General features: G+C 45.2%; 1 protein-coding gene across 2 annotated transcripts in view; it reads right to left on the bottom strand.

The window, feature by feature from the left end:
• Positions 1-19,020, bottom strand: part of Pitrm1 (pitrilysin metallopeptidase 1) — a 35,435-nt gene extending 16,415 nt beyond the window's left edge. The window contains exons 1-14 of one of the 2 annotated variants that reach the window (XM_052157019.1): positions 18,929-19,020; positions 17,420-17,522; positions 14,786-14,892; positions 14,179-14,330; positions 12,624-12,738; positions 12,444-12,540; positions 11,396-11,556; positions 10,181-10,307; positions 9,845-9,933; positions 7,853-7,981; positions 5,214-5,327; positions 3,395-3,491; positions 1,895-2,029; positions 553-691 (exon numbers count right to left, since the gene is read on the bottom strand). In XM_052157019.1, the coding sequence (XP_052012979.1) occupies positions 553-691; positions 1,895-2,029; positions 3,395-3,491; positions 5,214-5,327; positions 7,853-7,981; positions 9,845-9,933; positions 10,181-10,307; positions 11,396-11,556; positions 12,444-12,540; positions 12,624-12,738; positions 14,179-14,330; positions 14,786-14,892; positions 17,420-17,522; positions 18,929-18,984 (1,621 nt within the window). In that variant the 5' untranslated portion in view covers positions 18,985-19,020. The remainder of the gene's footprint in view (positions 1-552; positions 692-1,894; positions 2,030-3,394; positions 3,492-5,213; positions 5,328-7,852; positions 7,982-9,844; positions 9,934-10,180; positions 10,308-11,395; positions 11,557-12,443; positions 12,541-12,623; positions 12,739-14,178; positions 14,331-14,785; positions 14,893-17,419; positions 17,523-18,928) is intronic. The other variant, XM_052157020.1, reaches the window with a different exon arrangement.
• Between the last annotated feature and the right edge of the window lie 892 nt (positions 19,021-19,912).

Below are 19,912 nucleotides of genomic sequence, written 5' to 3'. Positions count from 1 at the left end.
ATAGCCTGGAACTGTGAGCTGATCTAAGTAAATGAACTGAAGTGTCAATCTGCCGATACAACCAAATGTCATGGTTGGAATCCATCATGATATAGCTGAAGTCTGTACGTGTTCAAAAATACCCTTCCTGTAGCTACTAGGAGTAAAAAGTGCACCAGGGCTGTATGGAGGATGGAGGATGCACATGCATTAAGACAGATACATGGCCTTTGAAACAAGCGAAAATCCCCTATTGCCAAGCATTGGTATTACTGGGTTGTGGTTGTGGAGGGGAAGATGCACACAGTGGCCTTTGAGAACAACTGATGACACTAACAGCGTGTCCAGGCAGGGAGGCCCAACTCAGTAATCCCAGCTACCTTAAGGTAGGGCGAAAGTAAGACCTCATCTCAAAATAAACACTGCATGGCTGGACACATTGCTGAGTGACAGCACTTGCCTTGCTCGAACACAGCCCCGACTCAGTTCACACCCAAGGAACAGCAAGCCAGTCATACAAATGGGATCCACTACACACGTCGAATAAGAAAGTCGCATCACCCCGAATCTGACCTTTCTCGTAGATCTGCTGCTTGTCCGCCTGGGAGAGAGAATTCACCTTCTGCTCCAGCTTTTCCGTCTCCATCTGAGTTTGCTTTTCATAATACCTGTCATCTGGTTTCATGGATAAAGTCAGCTTGTGCTGATTGTTCTGTGGGAACCATGGTAACAACAGCCCGTATTAAGACACAATTGGCAGACACTAAATCTGAATGAGTTAGAACAGTGGGAACTTCATTACGGCCGTTTTCAGCTAGGGCCACAGAGGCCATAGGAAACCCTCACAAGCAAACCTGTTCTCTGGTCAGTACATGAACCATAGGCACTTGCTCTACAATCAGGCCGATTGTAATCCCTGTGTTTCCCAAAATGTGCATCTTGATTGTAAAGAAAAGCCGCACTTTCTAATATCTTGAATTACATTAAAATTAAGACAACTTAAAAATTAATTTTTCTCTAACATTATGAATTCCTGAAAGATTAGAACTACAATTTTCAGTTTGTTTGTTTGTTTGTTTTGAGACAGGGTCTCAAGTAGCCCAGGATGGCTTCAAACTTAACTATAGAGAAAGGGATAACCTTTGACTCCTGATCTTCCTGCTTCTGCTTTCCTAGCTCTGGGATCAGGCATGTGCCACTGACAATTCATCAGCTTATAAGTTATGTGGACAAAACAGGCATCGAGCAAATATAAAGAAGGTGTTCTGGTATTTCCTTCAACAGTTCAGCATATGCACGGGACGCTCAGCTGTGATTCTACACAGAGGAGAGGTGAGTGGATCAGATTCCAGGAAGAACTCACAATGGCTAAAAGTGGTGGTGTTTGTCCGTAATCCCAAAACCCAGGAGGCAGAGGCAGGAAGGTTAAAAATTCAAAGCTACCTTGGGTGTGTATGCCAGAGCTCAAATCAATCAAAGTGTGTGAAGGGTGGATATACAGAACACAGAGGAATCATAGGACAAATTATTATATTCCTGTCCCAAACAATAGCAATTATCACAAGAAAGCTTTCAAAAGAGGTCACTGTGACACTCGGTAATGAAAAGTGTACCAGAAAATGGACAGCTAAGCACAGCTTGCTAGAAAGCGGGGAGACAAGCATCAAATAATGAACTCTATACATGCATATTACTGTGACTAAGGACTACACTTGCACTATAGTCTCAAAAATAGGACTGAAGCTGTGTATTTCTTTTTATAAACATAGGAACATACAAACATATTAAAAAATCTATAAACAGAAACTACTTATATAGATTATGATCTTGACTTCACAATTTTCACTGTTACACATTTCGATATTTTAAAATCTAACTACCAAGTTACAGACAACAGATTCTCTAAGTTTCTTACCTTAAAATATTGCTCTACTTTTTCTTGTAAAAATTTTGGATTTTCCTTAAGGCACTTCCTAAATTTAGTCAGCTGACTTCCCATCTGCAGGAGCTCCACAGGGTCCCCATCATGATTCCAGCAAGAAGCTATATACTAGAACAAAGAATTTTAAATACACGGTGCACTGTTATCACCTCAGAAAAACTAGGCTGCCCTTCCCCCCATAAACATAAAAGACATGATAGGCTATCGTGATAGCAGTGTCTACTCAAAAACCCTATGGTCAAGGGCTCGAGATATACTTTAGCTTGTATAGCAATTTTCTGGTATGTTCAAGGCCCTGTGTTAATCCCTGTGTTATTGACCCACCCCAAGACATATTGATTATAACAAAATGTATAAGTCATTACTTGTTTGGAGAATGGCCTACTAACTCTATTTTGCTTAGGAAATATAATATGTTAGCTGTATAAGTATTTTATATAAAAACATAATATTCCCAAAGAGCCGATTAAGATGCTGATTAGACAGCTCAGTTGGTGAAGTGCTTGCTCTGCAAACACACCCATCTTTGTTGGATGTTCAGAACCAACATAAAGAAGAAAAAAAAGCCAAGCACAGTGATGCATGCAGGCGAGGCAGAGACAGGTGAGTCCCTGTGGCTTACTGTCCAGTCAGCCTTGCTTACTAGGTGACAAGCCAGTGAGAGACTGGTCTTAAGGAAAAAAAGGAATAATTGTGGACAGCAGCTAAGGGACAATATCCGTGCTTGCCTTTAGTAGTCTCCACATACACACCACACACACACACACCTTCATACAAACATATGCCTATACACTTAAATATATACACCCAAGCAAATAAAAGAAAATGAAACTGTCAGCCAATTAAGCTAGCTAATCAAAAGACAACCAAAAAGGACTGGCAAGATGACTCAGTGTTAAGGAGAACTACTGCTCCTGCAGGGGACCCATGTTTGGTTCCCAGGGGATCCAATACCCTCCTCCTCCTCCTCCTCCTCCTCCTCCTCCTCCTCCTCCGGCCCCCAGGGCCTCCTGAATGCACACAGTGAGCATAAATTCTCATAGGCATTCACTCATACACATACATTTTAAAAAGACCTTAAAACAAAAGAAAAATGAAACTAGATCAGAAATATATTTGTATTTGAACCAGCATAGTAGAAATTTTAAGACTCAGAAGAAAATCAGTTATTAGTATTGACCAGTATGTTCAGTGGTGTCAGGAACCACAGTTCTGGTAAGCATCGTGGTGCAGCCTGCACCCCTGGCATCAGGAGGCTGAGGCGGAACTGAGCTTGGAGGCAGCCATAGCTACATGGCAGGACCTTGTCTAAAATAAAATTACAAAATAAATAAGAGAAGAAAAAAAGGAATAATACAGGACACCAACAAAACAAAAAACAAATCAAACCCCCCAAATACAAAAACCATATAGAACCACTAAATATAAAACCAAAATCAAAACAGGAGGGAAAACAGAAACAAGATCACATACAGAAGTCAGGGCCAGGCCAAAGCTGGCTGACTGATGCTTCATTTGGATTTCGATTTTATGAAGCAGAGCTTCAATCCTATCATCTTCAAATCCTTTCCTAAAAAACAGGACACACAAATTAACAAATGAGATGCTGAGAAGAGCACTGCAGGTATATACATACACATGCACGTGGGGGAAGAAGGGAGAACAGTGCTGCAGGTATATACATACACATGCACGTGGGGGAAGGAGGGAGAAGAGCGCTGCAGGTATATACATACACATGCACGTGGGGGAAGGAGGGAGAAGAGCGCTGCAGGTATATACATACACATGCACGTGGGGGAAGGAGGGAGAACAGCACTGCAGGTATATACATACACATGCACGTGGGGGAAGGAGGGAGAACAGCGCTGCAGGTATATACATACACATACATGTGGGGGAAGGAGGGAGAACAGCGCTGCAGGTATATACATACACATACATGTGGGGGAAGGAGGGAGAAGAGCGCTGCAGGTATATACATACACATGCACGTGGGGGAAGGAGGGAGAAGAGCGCTGCAGGTATATACATACACATGCACGTGGGGGAAGGAGGGAGAACAGCACTGCAGGTATATACATACACATGCACGTGGGGGAAGGAGGGAGAACAGCGCTGCAGGTATATACATACACATACATGTGGGGGAAGGAGGGAGAACAGCGCTGCAGGTATATACATACACATGCATGTGGGGGAAGGAAGGAGAACAGCGCTGCAGGTATATACATACACATGCATGTGGGGGAAGGAGGGAGAACAGTGCTGCAGGTATATACATACACATGCACGTGGGGGAAGGAGGGAGAACAGCACTGCATGTATATACATACACATGCATGTGGGGGAAGGAAGGAGAACAGCACTGCAGGTATATACATACACATGCATGTGGGGGAAGGAAGGAAAACAGCGCTGCAGGTATATACATACACATGCATGTGGGGGAAGGAGGGAGAACAGCACTGCATGTATATACATACACATGCACGTGGGGGAAGGAAGGAGAACAGCGCTGTAGGTATATACATACACATGCATGTGGGGGAAGGAGGGAGAACAGCACTGCAGGTATATACATATACATGCACGTGGGGGAAGGAAGGAGAACAGCACTGCAGGTATATACATACACATGCATGTGGGGGAAGGAAGGAGAACAGCACTGCAGGTATATACATACACATGCACGTGGGGGAAGGAAGGAGGGAGAACAGCGCTGCAGGTATATACATACACATGCACGTGGGGGAAGGAGGGAGAACAGCACTGCAGGTATATACATACACATGCACGTGGGGGAAGGAGGGAGAACAGCACTGCAGGTATATACATACACATGCACGTGGGGGAAGGAAGGAGGGAGAACAGCGCTGCAGGTATATATATACACATGCACATGGGGGAAGGAGGGAGAAGAGCGCTGCAGGTATATACATACACATGCACGTGGGGGAAGGAAGGAGAACAGCACTGCAGGTATATACATACACATGCACGTGGGGGAAGGAGGGAGAACAGCGAGGGACGGGGCGTGATGAGGAGGAAGAAAAATGAGAATGAATCACACAAATGCATGGAAATGTCACAACCATAACTCTGTGTGCTCCAATGAAATCCAGAATAAAACTCAAATACACAAGAACTAACTGAGCCAGCATACATCCCATGACATCGGGAGGAGGCCAGCGGTGGAGATGGCTCAGTCTCCTCCTACTCACGGAGCACTCATGAAGGAAGGATGGAAGCAGACTGTCATGGGCACACACACACACACACACACACGTACGCTATAACTTCCTCGATTGTCTTGTCTACGAGCTCTCTGACTGTCTTGACATCTTTCTCTGCGATTCCTTGGAGCCCGACGCTGAAGTAAGCCTCCCGTGTATAGCCGTTATATCTAGAAAGCAGAAACAGGCAAACCATCAGAAGCAAGCACTGTCAGGTGGATGTACTTTACTGACATGGAGACTGAAGGCTTTTACATCACGTCTTACTGGAGAATGCATTAAAGCAATGTTTTCAGGCGCTTGCTTCCTGTGCGTAGCTGTTCAAATGTACAATCATACCCTTTTAAATAGGTCCAAAAGTCAGTACTACTTAACCTTTGATATTATGATAAAGGAATTCCAGACACAATGGACTGCTGCTTTACAATGCCCTAATATTTTGAGGAATACTTAATGATATGAATTTTAAAACACAAAGTAAGTGATATTGTACTGGCTGGTTTTGTGTGTCAACTTGACACAGGTTGGAGTTATCACAGAGAAAGGAGCTTCAGTTAGGGAAGTGCCTCCATGAGATCCAGTTGTGGGGCATTTTCTCAATTAGTGATCAAGGTGGGGAGGGCCCCTTGTGGGTGGTATCATCTCTGGGCTGGTATTCTTGGGTTCTATAAGACAGCAGGCTGAGCAAGCCAGGGGAAGCAAGCCAGTAAGGAACATCCCTCCATGGCCTCTGCATCAGTTCCTGCTTCCTAACCTGCTTGAGTTCCAGTCCTGACTTCCTTTTGTGATGAACAGCAATGCAGAAGTGTAAGCTAAATAAACCCTTTCCTCCCCAACTTCCTTCTTGGTCATGATGTTTGTGCAGGAATAGAAACCCTGACTAAGACAAATTGGTACCAGGAATGGGGTATTCCTGTGACAACCTCACCATGTTTTGGGGAGGACTGTGGAAGGACTTTGGAACTTAGAGCTAGAAGAGCCATTAGGATGTTAAGAGCTCTGTGGAAAGTTCTGTAGGAGCTTGGAAGACAATATTAAGAACACTGCAGAAAATGGAGGCCTGGCTTGTGAAATTTCAGAGGGAAGATTAAAGACTCTTAAAGGGGCCATGTTTTGATTGTGAAGATTCTGTGGTTTTGGTTAGCTGGGGCTGAAGAATCAGCTGTGATTAACAAGATACCAGAACCACTAAAGTAAACCTTTGTGTTACTGGGACTATTGATGCTGGTTAGCTGGAGCTAAGAAATTAGTGGTGATTAAGAAGAAACCAGCATCACTGAGGTGAAATCTTCTGGAAAGTGTTTTCTGAGAGCACAAAGGCTGAGTTCCAGACATAGCCACAGTTGTATTTTGCGCTGTAGCTGGACTTGGTACTGTGTAAGAGACACCCAGATGGTTCTGGTTTTGAAGGCATGAAGGGGTCATGAAGAGCAGCTGAGGCTCTTGGCCCAGTGAGAGGCCTCGGAAGGCCATTAGTGAAGGTGCAGCCTCAGTTGCAATTGATGGCCCAGGACTTGAAGGGGTCATGCATAGGAGCAGAGGCTTGTCTCCCTGAAAAGAGCCTATGAGAGGCTATTGGTGAAGCCTAATTACAGTGGAAGATAGCAGTGTTTTGGAGATGCCAGTACCATGTGATGACCACCAAGAACAGCAGCAGCAGTGGAGTACAGGCAGCTGGAGCCTAGAAGACAAGCTGTGTGCTACAAAGGGCAGAGCTGAAGAAGTGACCCAAGTCCTTGGAGGAGTCCGAAGATGATGAGTTGGATCCCAGACAGTGAACCATTGGAGTTTTGAGTTTTGCTTTTGGTTGTGACTGTGCCCTGATGTGTTTCCCTCTTGAAGGAAGAAAGTATTTTAGTGGAGCCCACAGTTAAGAGACTTTGAATTTTTAAAAGACTTTGAATTTTAAAGATATTGGACATTTAAAGTGATTGAACTTTTAATATGTAAAGACTGTGGGACTTTTAAAGTAATTTAGATCTTGGGGATGAATAAGAAAGTAAGGGTTGAGGCTTAATAGTGATGTGTTTGTGTGTCAAGTTGACAAGGGGTCAATTGTACTGGCTGGTTTTGTGTGTCAACTTGACACAGGTTGGAGTTATCACAGAGAAAAGAGTTTCAGTTGGGGAAGTGCCTCCATGAGATCCAGTTGTGGGGCATTTTCTCAATTAGTGATCAAGGTGGGGAGGGCCCCTTGTGGGTGGTACCATCTCTGGGCTGGTATTCTTGGGTTCTATAAGACAGCAGGCTGAGCAAGCCAGGGGAAGCAAGCCAGTAAGGAACATCTCTCCATGGCCTCTGCATCAGATCCTGCTTCCTAACCTGCTTGAGTTCTAGTCCTGACTTCCTTTTGTAATGAACAGCAATGCAGAAGTGTAAGCTGAATAAACCCTTTCCTCCCCAACTTGCTTCTTGGTCATGATGTTTGTGCAGGAATAGAAACCCTGACTAAGACAGGTATTGATGTAAAAGACCAATAAACCTAGGCCTTGGAACACAGGCCTATAATCCCAGTTATCCCAGAGGTTGAAAATGCCAAGGCCAACCTGAGCAAATCTCAGTCAATTAATCAAATTAACTAAATTGATTATGTTAATTTAAACCAAACCAACTAGTCACCTACATCGAATCCTACTTGTATAAGTCAAACTAATCCAGTCAATCAAATCCAACCACAGGAATACAACCAACCTACCCAACATCAGGAGCGAAGTCTGTTCCGAGTCCAGATTCAATCAAAGCTTTGTAGAAGGGGGAGTTGGGTCCGTCAATCAGGAGGGAAGACAGAAGGTTCAAGGTGAAGGCTTCAAAGGTATCAGTGATACTTCATTGAAGGGACAACATAAGGGATGGTCAGTCGGCAAGAAGGGAACATTACAACAACTCCTGCTGGCTGTATGTATGTAATCGTTTAGTCTCTCCTACTTCACATCCTGATTGCAGCCCCCCTCTGGCCACTCCTCCCAGTCTCCCCTGTCCCCCACCTCCCACCTCCCTCAGATCCACCTCTGGTAGTAGTAGCATATTTTCTCCATTAAAAATGTATATGTGCACACATGTGTATTTGTAGTTGTGCATGTTCACACACTCATAACAGAAACCAACCCCGTGCATTGATCGTTGGCGCCACCCACCCTGCTTTCTCAGACAGCCTCTCTATTTTTGCCTGAAGTTTCTGATTCTGCTTGGCTGGCTGGAAAGTGAACCCCAAAGATCTGTCTATCTCACCCTCACCTGAGCACTGAGAGTACAAGCTATTCTCACTACTCCTAGCTTTAAAGCTCTGGGACTGAACTTGGTTCCTAGGCTTAGACTGTACAAACTCTACTGCGGAGCCATCTCAACAGCCCTAAGAGCTCATAAAGTCAGTCAGTTACGACTACTCTTAAATTAGCACCTGCTTCTCCAGCAAACCTAATTTCTACTAGAAATTCTTACATTTTACTTTATTTCAATAACTTCATGGGATGGGGGGGGGGTACTTAGAACCAGAGAATTAGTTATGTACCAAATGGTAGACCAGATAGTCTACCATGTCTTGACATATGTAAGGTTCAGCAACAGAACCGTCAGTACCACAGGGGAAGGTGGGGTTATGGGCAGCAGCCAGAGTTCAGGCAGCGTATATGAGCCCCTATCTTTCCTTTCTTACATGCTCTTCATGGCATGAGTTTTGTGTGTGGCATATTCTCCTGGGACAACAGTCACAGGATACTTATTTCTGACATGGACCAGTCACTTTCCTCCACCCCACCCTGCAAAAACTAAACAAAACCAGTCCTTTGTCTGGAAGTATTTAATTAATTAACTAACAGTAATGTACACTAAGTAGGAAAGGGAAGGTGGGACAGTTGGTGGGTACTCGCCCTGGCAGGCTTGAAAGCTTGGGTTCACTTCCCAGCACTGCATTAACAACCAGGAGTGGAGTCATGTACTCATTATCACAGCACTTGAGGTAGAGGCAGGGAGAAGTTCAAGGTCATCCTTCGGTGCGCGGGTGCATGTGTGTGTGTGAGTGTGTGCTTGTATGTGTGTATGAGTATGTTCATGTTTATATGTGTGTGTATGTATATTTGTGTGTGTGTATGTGTGTGTGAGAATGTGTGTGTGTATGTGTGTTTGAGTGTTTGTGTGCTTGTATGTGTATGTATGAGTATGTTTGTATGTGTGTGCATATATGTGTATTTGTGTGTATGTGTGTATATGTGTGTGAGAATGTGTGTGAGTGTGAATGTGTGTGTGAGAGAATATGTGTGTGTGTTTGTGTGCTTGTATGTGTATATGAGTATGTTCATATTTGTATGTGTGCGTATGTATATTTATGTGTGTATGTTTGTATATGTGTGAGAATGTGTGTATGTGTGTGTATATGAGTATGTCCATGTTTGTGTGTGTGTGTGTGTGCGCGCGCGCGCCTCTATGTGTATTTGTGTGTGCATGTGTGTGTGTGTGTGTGTGTGTACACAATAAGGAAAATATTTTCTCTGATTGGATGGCAAAATTGATTTTCCCATTCCTACTTCTGATGTTACTAAAACCTTGGCATTTGTTCTTTATTCATAAACCTTGGTTGGGTCTTGAACCCTCCTCCCACCTGTCCATTACATTAGCCCTGGAGAATTACCTAGCCTTCTAATCTGTGGATCTCCTTACTTCTACAAGCATACATTTTACAACACATACTTACTCTGGTAAGAGGAAGCTGATGCTGACGGTTGTTTGCTTGGCAGTGTCTGTAGCCAGTGAATCCGGGCCACATGTTATATGGAATTCCCTCTGCAAAAGGATATGATACTTCAGGCAGGCAGAGCACAAAGGGTCTGAACCAACCACAGATTATCTGGACGTGGCACACACTTGGCAGTAAGTCAGCTTTAACCAAGAACCATTCTCTCAGGCTTGAGAAGCTTACTGTGCAGCCCAGGACAACTTCTCAAAACATCATTGTACTGCACAGTCCAAGTACTTCAGTGCGTGTAACAGGCACGATCGAAACACTGACAGCAGCTTGAGGGGTACTCACAGGCTTGTCCCAGTGCTGCTGGGCAGGCACCGCTGTACTCTGCTCCATTTTCTGAAATTTACTCAGGGCTTCCTCGTGAATTTGTTTCAGGTGACCTTCCAGCGGAAAATTGCCATAGGTGAAGAACCTATGAAGTCCGGGAAACATAGCACTTACTCACTTGAGATGAGCACCGTTCAACATCAAAGGCTTTGCATGACACCGACGGTACCAGGATATACCAGCTAATCTTCCCATGATCATCAACTGCATATAGGACTACTTTTCTGTTTTAAGGCAATCTGACTACATACAGCAAACAGAAGGATTTGGTTAAATGCAACAACAATTATTTAGCTTTATTTTGAACCTGCTGTAAAGGCACTGCAGAAACCAAATGAGATCCTACAATAGGCAATGTATATAAGAATGTAACTGAGATTGACAACTCTAAATAAGGAACTTCAAAAACCTCAACTTCAGGCTACAATCATACAAAACATGACATGCTTTTAATACACTACACTTACAGAACCATCTGGAAAAAAGACTACAAATACCAGAGGCAATCCTTCTCCTCCATCAGAGCTACCATTTAATGTTCAACTATTAGTCTGGTATGGTGGCACATGCTTTTAATCCCAGCACTTAGAGAAGTCAGAAGCAGGTGGACATCTGTGAGTTCGAGGCCACCTGATCTATATAGTGAACTTGAGACTAGCCAGAGCTACACGGTGAGCTCCTGTCTCAAAAAACAATACAACACAAAACCAACCAACTAAAACACACTCATGCATGTGTGTGCATGCACACACACACACACACACACACACACACACACACACACCAAAAAATAAAGTTCAATTCTGCCAAAGACAACAGAAGGCTTCCTGAGTCTGGTGAACATTAGTCCCAGAATGGACACTACCATTTACAATCTATACATAGGACAGCCTTGACAGAGACCAGGATGGGGAACTGGGACTCCAGCAGAGGTGACTTTAAAGGGTGTTCGTAACCACTAAACACTAAACTGAGGGTTATGGCTGTCGATGTTTACAGTGGCTCCCCCTGTAGGATCTGTGGGCAATCTAAAACACTCCAGTCTTATCCAGAGTCATGGATCTGTTCAGGAAACGGCTCTTCACTAAATATGAAGCCATATCACTCAATGTAAGAATGTACGCAGGTCAACTATTGGTTGATCTACCACCAAACCTCTGCACCCAACACTACCTGGCATTGCTTGGGTGATAGTGAGTGGCATGGAACTGTTTCAGCTGCTCCCACGTGAGCTCTGGGATGCACAGTGGGTCCCCTCCAGAAACCACAGCGTATGTGTGATCAGGAAGAAGCTTGTTCTGGAGGTGCTGGGAGAATATCTTCTCATTGTCTGTCTTGAAATTGAAAATAAGTAAGTTAATGAAAATACTTGTCAATCAAATGCCACCCCAGAGCTGCACAGGTACAGTTTAACTTCGCATTCAAGTCACTCATAATCTGCGGCTGGGATGTGAGGACTGGCTCTCTTGACTGCGCAGCTTGTCTTCCAGCAAGAGCCCAGCTGAGTCAGAGAGAAAAGTAATGGTGGCAGAAGGATAGATAAGCAAGAATTCCTCTGTCCACAGACAAAAGATGTTCCTATCATGGAGTCTCACGAACAACACGATACCACGCAGAATACAAAGGATAACAAATTTGCTATTTAAAGAGGCTACAAGAATCAGAGTGCCTTGGAGTATGCAAACCACCCACGTGCTTCTGGAAGAATAGGAAAAAGCAGGGCAGGCCTTCACACTCCAGATCATATATAATGAAACCAGGCCCCTCTGCCACTGAAGGGTTGTGTTCACAGTAAGGAGGGAGGTGAGGATGCTAAATAACAACAGGTCTCCTATATTGCATGCACATTTCGAAACTTGACAAAGCTGGGCTGAACGGATGGCTCAGCGGTTAAAGCATAAGCATGACGATCTGGGTTCAAATCCCCAGTATACACATGAAGCTGGATGTGTTAGCAACGCACTGTAAGCTCAGCACTCCCATAGCAAGGCAGGAGGTAGAGGAAAGGCTGCGCTCCAGAGCCTCATGGGCCAGACTGTCTACAGGAGAGCGCACCTCAATCAAGGTGGAAGGCCAGTGCTAACACCTCAGGTCGCCATCTGACCTCCACATGCATGTGGCATGTTAGAGCCCGAATTCACGCACGAACATGCTACAAACAAACACACAGATCTCTTTAAAAGTTAATCTTAACACAGCAGAAACAAGGAGCAAGACTTACAAACGCCCCTTTCATCTCGTTGAAGACCACCCCCTTAAAGATCAAGGGCGTCTGAGGGTCGCTGGGATTTTCATGTTCTAGGCGCCATCCTTCCTGCCTAAACAAACCATAGTTGGATAAGTAAATCACGGAGCTGAGCAGACGGCCGAAGCACGAGTCCTCGAACTAATCATTACGTACCAGAAGTCTAGCTCCCTCAAGCATGGGAAGAAAGTTGCATCCAAATATACCGAGAGGAGGTTCTGAAAATCTTTGGGATTTTGCGTGGAAAACGGATACATTGTGTAATCGCTGGCTGGGGAGAGATTTTGAAACACGTTACTTTGAAGGCTCACTCGCTGACATCTTCAGTAGTTCCCTCCAGTGACAGCAGAAAGCAGAAGCTACGCATGCGCCATTTCCATTCTGCTCATCACCCTGAGCCTCGACCTTTCCCAAATCCCAAGTCTTCTCTGAATGGACATCAGCACCAAATCTTGAGTTACCTTCTTTATGCTTTGATTTGATCGGCTGCTTGATTTGTTTAATTGATAAGATTGAGCAACGGGTTTAATTTAAGCAATACATCAATCACAACCCTGTGGAGCCTGTAGAGATAGCGCCAAAGTTGTTCCGAACTTTGCTGGAAACATTCCCACACCATTGTTTGAGACTCCCGAGGTCATTTACCTACTTGTTAATTGTGTGTGCACATGTGTAAGTGTGCACATGTTTTGCATGCTTAGGTGCATGTCTACAGGAGCTTGTGTGAATGTGGAGGCCACGGGTTGTCGTTGATACTTTTGCCAATTATACTTTTGCCACATTATATTTTGACACGGGGTGTTGCGCTGAACCCGGAGCATGCCACTTCAGCTAGACCAGCTAGAAAAGTCAAAAGCTCCTTCTGCCTCCACCTCGCCTGCATTAGGACGGTAAGCACACACCAGTACGCCTGCCTGGCTTTCACGGGTGTTAGCGTTCCAAACGTGAGTCGGCAGGCTTGTCAGGGGAGCACTTTATCAACTGAGCCATCTTGACAGTCCCTAGTACATACATTTTAATATTCTAATCAATAATCTTTCCGAAAATAATTCAGCTTCTCATGTCTTTCACCTAGTGTGAGGACTGATAACTGACTTAGGCCTCGGTACATATGATACAGTTGTGCAGCTATGCTCTTATCCTGGGACTCCTAACCGTGGGAGCAGGGGCTGTCTCTGTCTCTGTTGCCTGCTTTGGGACCCTCCTGCTGCCAGGTAGCTTCTTCTAGCCTCAATAGAAGAGGGGCTGCCTAGTCTTTCTGCAACTTGATATGACAGCCAGGCCTGACTAATATCCACCAGGACAACCTTGTTCTGGAGGGAGAAGGAGGAGTTGCTGGGGATTGGGGGCAGTTAGAGGGAGAGGACTGGGAGAACAGGAGGGAGGGGAAACTGCATCTGCGATATAAAACAAATACAATTAAAAAAATTACTCCACAACATTAAGTCCATTCTTGTTCCTAGAAAATAATTAATCTACTGGTGTCTGATGGACCAAACATGCTTTCTTTTTGTTTAAGATTTATTTATTTGACTTCTATGAGTACACTGTTGCTCTCTTCAGACACACCAGACGAGGGCATCAGATCCCATTACAGATGGTTGTGAGCCACCCTGTGGATGCTGGGAATTGAGAGCCGTCAGTGCTCTTAACCGCTGAGCCATCTCTCCAGGCCCCCAAACGTGGTTTTGATTCAGGATATCCTTCTTACCTGTGAAGGCATTCATAAATGTGGACAGTGACCTGTTGAGCATTTTGAAGAAAGGATCTCTGCATGGGTACTTCTGAGAGCCGCAGAGGACAGTATGCTCAAGAACATGGGGCACTCCAGTGCTATCCATTGGGGTCGTGCGGAACTGTACACTGAGGGTCAGGAAAGATAATGAACAGGTGATGGGGTTAGCCTAATATCCTGTAATATAACTCCTGAACCCGAGGCCACCCTGAATCACTAAAAACCATCATTCTCACATCGCAATCCTTTAATAAAATGCATCTATCATGTGTGAATCACCGAGTCATACTGTAAAATTTCAGTGTATCTACATGAAAGAATCTTCAGATGAATTCATATATCTTCCTCTTTGGGACGAGAGGGAGAAGTGGAAATATTCTCGAACTCTAGCTTACTCTGGCCTGGAACTCGCCATGTGGCCTAGCACCACCTGGAACTTGCAGCAAACCTCCTGCTCCCGCCTCCCCAGTACCAACTTTATGGGGGAGCTGCCTGGCAAGGCATGTTTTCCTATCATTTTGGGACGCGCACAGCTATGTCTGATGGAGAGACTGAAGAACATGCTTGCAGACGAGGCACACACCTGAACAAGTTATTCTTGTCTTCCCTCGCCAGGTGCAGGTGTCTGGCTCCTGTATTGTCATGGCTGAGCTTCACAGCTGTCAGGAACAGTTCGGGAACAGACGTGACCTGAGGGAGATGGACACTGAGCCGACGTCTGCAGCGCAGCACGGCTCTCAGGATGGGAGCGCCAGCTTCTCATGTGTGCGCATGCTCACTGGTCCAGCACTTGCGCAGTAAGCTAGGTTGAGCTAGCGAGCATTAGGAATCCGCCCATTCCTTTCCCTACCTCTTCTGTTAGATTGAAGACACACGATACTATCCTTGGCTTTTTATTTATTTATTTATTTTTGTTTCTTTGTTTTGTTTTATTCTAACATGAGTTCTAAGGATCCAACTTAGGTCCTCTTTCAATTATTTCACCAAGCTTTTTTTCTTTGTTTTTTTTTTTTTTTGTTTGTTTGTTTGTTTTGTTTTTCTGGCAAAGAACTGTCAGTTTGGTGTTAAACTAGATGCCAGGAAACCTGGCAAGGACAGACCATCTTATCTAAATTCCTGACCTAACAGACAAAGAAATTAAGACTCAATTAAAGGCTAATGAGAGTATGTGCTATTATGAGTCTTAATTGCTTTTTTGAGACAGTTCTGTTTTGTTTGTTTGTTTGTTTTTAAATAATAACCCTGGCTGTCCTGGAACTTATTTGTAGACCAGGCTGGCTGCAAACTCAGAGATCCTCTTGCCTCTGCCTCCCAAGTGCCAGGATTAAAAGTGTGCACTACTGCACCCTGTCTAGTTACCTAGTCTTCCAAGCTTGTCACATGCAAACTGCAAGGGACACACTGTCAACCACATTTATGGATGAGAAAAGCTGAGGCTCAGAGTTAATGACCACTGAGCAAGGAAGCACCTGGTGTCTAGGCACTTAAGGTCCACCTGGTGTCTAGGCACTTAAGGTCCACCTGGTGTCTATGCTCTTAAGGTCCACCTGGTGTCTATGGTCTTTCTGCTGAACTATGGCATAAATGCCTGCAATAAAAATGAATAGGCCCTAGTCTCCAGGAAGAGAACAGCGGAAGAGACAGATGGAGAAATGATCTCAATTTGCTGAACACACAAGAGGACCTAAGTTTTCACCCCAGGATCAACAGAAATCCAGACACAATAGGGTGTGTGTGTGTCTATAATCATAGCACCAAGGGAGCAGAGACAGGAATATTCGTGCAGTTCACTGGCCAGCAGTCAACCTAACCGAGTCAGTAAACTCCAGGTTTTGTGAGAGATCCTTTCTCAAGGCTGTGGATGTAACCCAATCGGCAGAGCGTCTGCAGTACATGAAGCCCTGAGTTCCAATCTCAGCACCATAAAAAACACAATGTGGTGGCACACATGTAATCCCAGGGCCTGGGATGGAGGTGGGAAGATAGGAGAAATTGAAAGTTATCCCTCAACTTGGTTACAAGAGCATTTGAGTTCACCCAGGGCTACATGGAAACCTGCCTCAAAAAAAAAAATATTGTGATTGAGGATGACCCCTAAGGAAGACCTCTGGCACCTACAGGGACACACACACACACACACACACACACACAATATCCTGCCACATGTTCATGTCAGCTGGTCCTCTTTTCTTCAGTCACAGACTATCCATATGATAACTATACTGTTATCATTCTCTTTTCTCGGAGACCATGTACATAACTTGTCTTCTTTCAAGTTTCTCTTTAGTCTGAAACATCAGGAAAAGAGCATACCATTCTGAACAAGGTCTTCAATGCCAGAGACTCACACCACAAACTTCAATTCCTCTGTATGGCCTTTCAGAGAGTGCATGACATACTCGCTCACCCACTTCCGTGACTCGTCTCTCAGTCACTGACCTTGCTTATTGCTACAAGCTTATCAAATTCTGCCATCTGCTGCGGTTGCACAAGGCTTTCTAGCTTAAAGGCCTAGCCTTCTTGTATTTGTTAAAGCATCCAGCACAGTACAAAGCCTGTGACCAAAAATTTCAAGTGTTGATTTTTTCCTGTGTGTGTGTGTGTGTGTGTGTGGTGTGTGTCTGTGTTGAAGACAGACAGGGTGTCCCAGGCTGGCCATGAACTTTCTAAATAATTAAAAATAACCTTGAACTCAAGGACATATACCAGTTTTTCAATACTTATGCTAAATAAAAAGTAATGTAAAAGTTTTAATCTAAAGGTAAAAAAACAAAGACAAGCAAAAGAGCCAACAAAACCCATTTTCAACGTAAATCAAGTAAATACTGGTCTACCGTCTCTTCTTTACAATTCTAAGATAAAATAGGTTAAACAAAGGTTCTATGTCCATCTAAGGCAACTATACTTGATGACAGAATGTCAATGAGCAGACCTAGGGACAGCAAATACTATCTGTAGTGATCACAATGAAAGATCAGGTTCAGTTGCAGAAATACCAGTGTTTTAGACTACATAGAGGCCCTACTGGAGAGGGGGGCATCGTTTGCTAATGTCTGAAAGGACTGAAGTTTTGAAGGGTCAGGCTTGGATATCATTTCATCGTAGGCTGTCTGGAGCACCCACCGTGTGTCGAGAATTTACCAGGTCCTGGGAATACAAGGACAAGAACTGCTGCCTCTAGATGACCCTGAGCATGGTGGGACAGATGGGTGGGTACCTGGTTTACGGTGAAGCCGTGGATTTTCTCCCCCACTTTATATTGTAGGGCTCGTGCACAGGCTTGGTCACTCTTCTCCCTCCATAGTTTGTGGTGCACCCTGCTGGATTTAAAGAAAGTTCTCAAAGTTAGTGAGTCTCATGGAAAGTTGTTTGGTGGGATACCTTTGTGGTATATATAAATAACCCCCTAGGATCAAGCCAACAGAGTAAAAGAAACTTGTATCCTACATCTTCCAAAATCTTGGACATTTCTGAAGACTCATTTCCAGTTAAGCTTTTCCAGTTGACCGGGGTATCAAGTCAGCAGGTAAACTTTCTGTAGGACTTTACACAGATATTAAAAAGAGAAAAAAAAAAGCAAATAGAAAAAGTCTAGGGTACATGACTACCCCAAACAGATAAAGAGTTACAATCTTGTCAGGGCAATCTGGCCTAGTATTAATGTACTCACTGAAAATAATTATTTTTCTCAAATTGTATGCTTTATGACATTTTCTATGCTAAGATCTCAGAAATATCCCTTTTAGAAGTTGTAAGGGCAGAAAGGGGGGGGCAGCCACTGGCAGCCTCAGGGAGATATGCTAAAATCAGCTGGTTTTCCTCACGGACAGAAAATTCTAGATATAGATGCTCAATTGTGGATCGCCAGGAGAGGCAATGCATGATCATGCTGAAGAACAGGAAGCTAGGATGGATCACTCACTATACATTCCGGTAGCTACATACACAAATAAAACTGCTGCTGTGACGGTCCAACGCTTCCTGAACCCCGCACTCTCACAGAAACCTGTACCCCATGCCTCTTCATCTAGACTGGGTGGGGGGCTTGACTACACTCTGAAATAAGGGTTTGGATTAGCATGAAAGCCAAACACTCTTTAAAAGCACCTTTATTTCTTTCCATAAATCGAGTCCCCACACAATGTTCGCCTCCAGGAGGCACAACTCTACACACAAAACAGCAGCTTGTCTTGGAGCCCTAAAGGATGCCTTGTAACAAAAATGAGTCGGCGCACATCTACTAATGAGCCATAAATTTCTTTTTATTACACAGTTAAAATCCGCATCAAAGCCTATCTTTACTTCAAACAGTCTTGGTAACCCACATTCAGGACCACCCACTCTCTCTGAGATCACCAAAGGTCCCAGAAGGGAAAGTGGGTCAGGACAGTGCCCTGGACCTGGCTTCCCTTTGGAGTACCAGTGTCACCCCAACTCTGGTAGTTGGGAGAGCAGCTTCTTGGGTAAAGTGTGGTGTACCACGTCACAGAAAGAAGGACCGATTTACAGGTCCTGCAGGGTTCCTCTGGTGTAAGTAGGACATAGGAATACTTGGTTTGGGGAGCTCAGAAGCAGGTTTGGGGGTCCTGGAGGCACAAGTAAGAAGTCGGGAGGTACAGGAACCCCAGAGAGGCTGTCACCCATGCCCAGAGATGGCAGAGACTCTGAAGTCTCTCGTACCGGCCCCGCCCCTGCCCGACCGCTGTTGCCACCAGGCGTGTCTCACCCGCAGCTCAGTCGCTGTACAGCACACAGTCCCCGCCGACCGCTGAAGCGCCACATGGCCTGTGACCAGCTTGGGGGCTGGCGTGGGCCTTTAACCTGACGCACGGCGCGGGGCGGGAACGGTCTCGAGACTCTCATTGGACAGGTGGAATGGAGACGACGTCTCTAATAGGCTGGAGGGAGGGTCCTCCGCCGAGGGGAGGAGCGAGATGCAGGGAGGGTGGTGGGCGGGTGATAAGTGATGGGCGGCCCTGGAGAACCAGCCTGGGAGCGAGTAGAAAGCCGAGCTTGAGGCAGCGGGGAGGGAAGGGGTGTGATGTCAAGAACAGGGGCCTTTGCTGGAAGGGACCAGTCCCGAGCAATGAGAAACTGGGCATTTGCTGATGAAGGACAATGAGGGTCAGAGTAATGTAAGAACACAGCGTAAGCAAATAAGGGGCGGAGCGCGTGCTGGGGATCGGTGCTTGGGCTAGTGAGAACTAGGCAAGAGGAGGTATTGGGAGGCAGAGGGAGTTGTGCAGGTGATGGGTAGAGTTTTGCTGATATGGGACCGGTCCCAGGCAGGTAAGGAGCGGGGCAGGCTCAGGTGAGTGGTGGGAGTGCAGGGTTTGGATCAAGTTGGTGCAGATATGGGGTGGGGCTTATTCTGGGGGAGCATAGCAGATGAGGGGGCGGAGCACGGTGCAGGACTGTCTGGAGTGAAGTGGTGGGAACCCTGAATCCTGTTAGGCCAACTCAAATGAAGCTGTGAACCTGTTTCGTCCGTCTGTAGTACTAGAGTGATAGGTGGAAAAGGTTCAGCTGGTACATAGCCAGTGTCTCAGCCTCTTGGGGTGGCGCTTCAAGCTGGAACCCAAATCCTCAACTCCGAGATGTCACCATTAACAATATTCCCCTCACAGACAGTCGCCAGCACACCCCAGACAGCACAGAGCTCCAGCAAGGACTTGTCGTTCACTGCATGCGTTCTTTCTGTTCCTTTGCT

The sequence above is a fragment of the Apodemus sylvaticus genome, chromosome 14, assembly GCF_947179515.1.
Source record: "Apodemus sylvaticus chromosome 14, mApoSyl1.1, whole genome shotgun sequence".
NCBI lineage: Eukaryota > Metazoa > Chordata > Mammalia > Rodentia > Muridae > Apodemus > Apodemus sylvaticus.
Note: the sequence above shows the minus strand (reverse complement) of the source record. Positions and strands in the feature narration are given on the sequence as shown.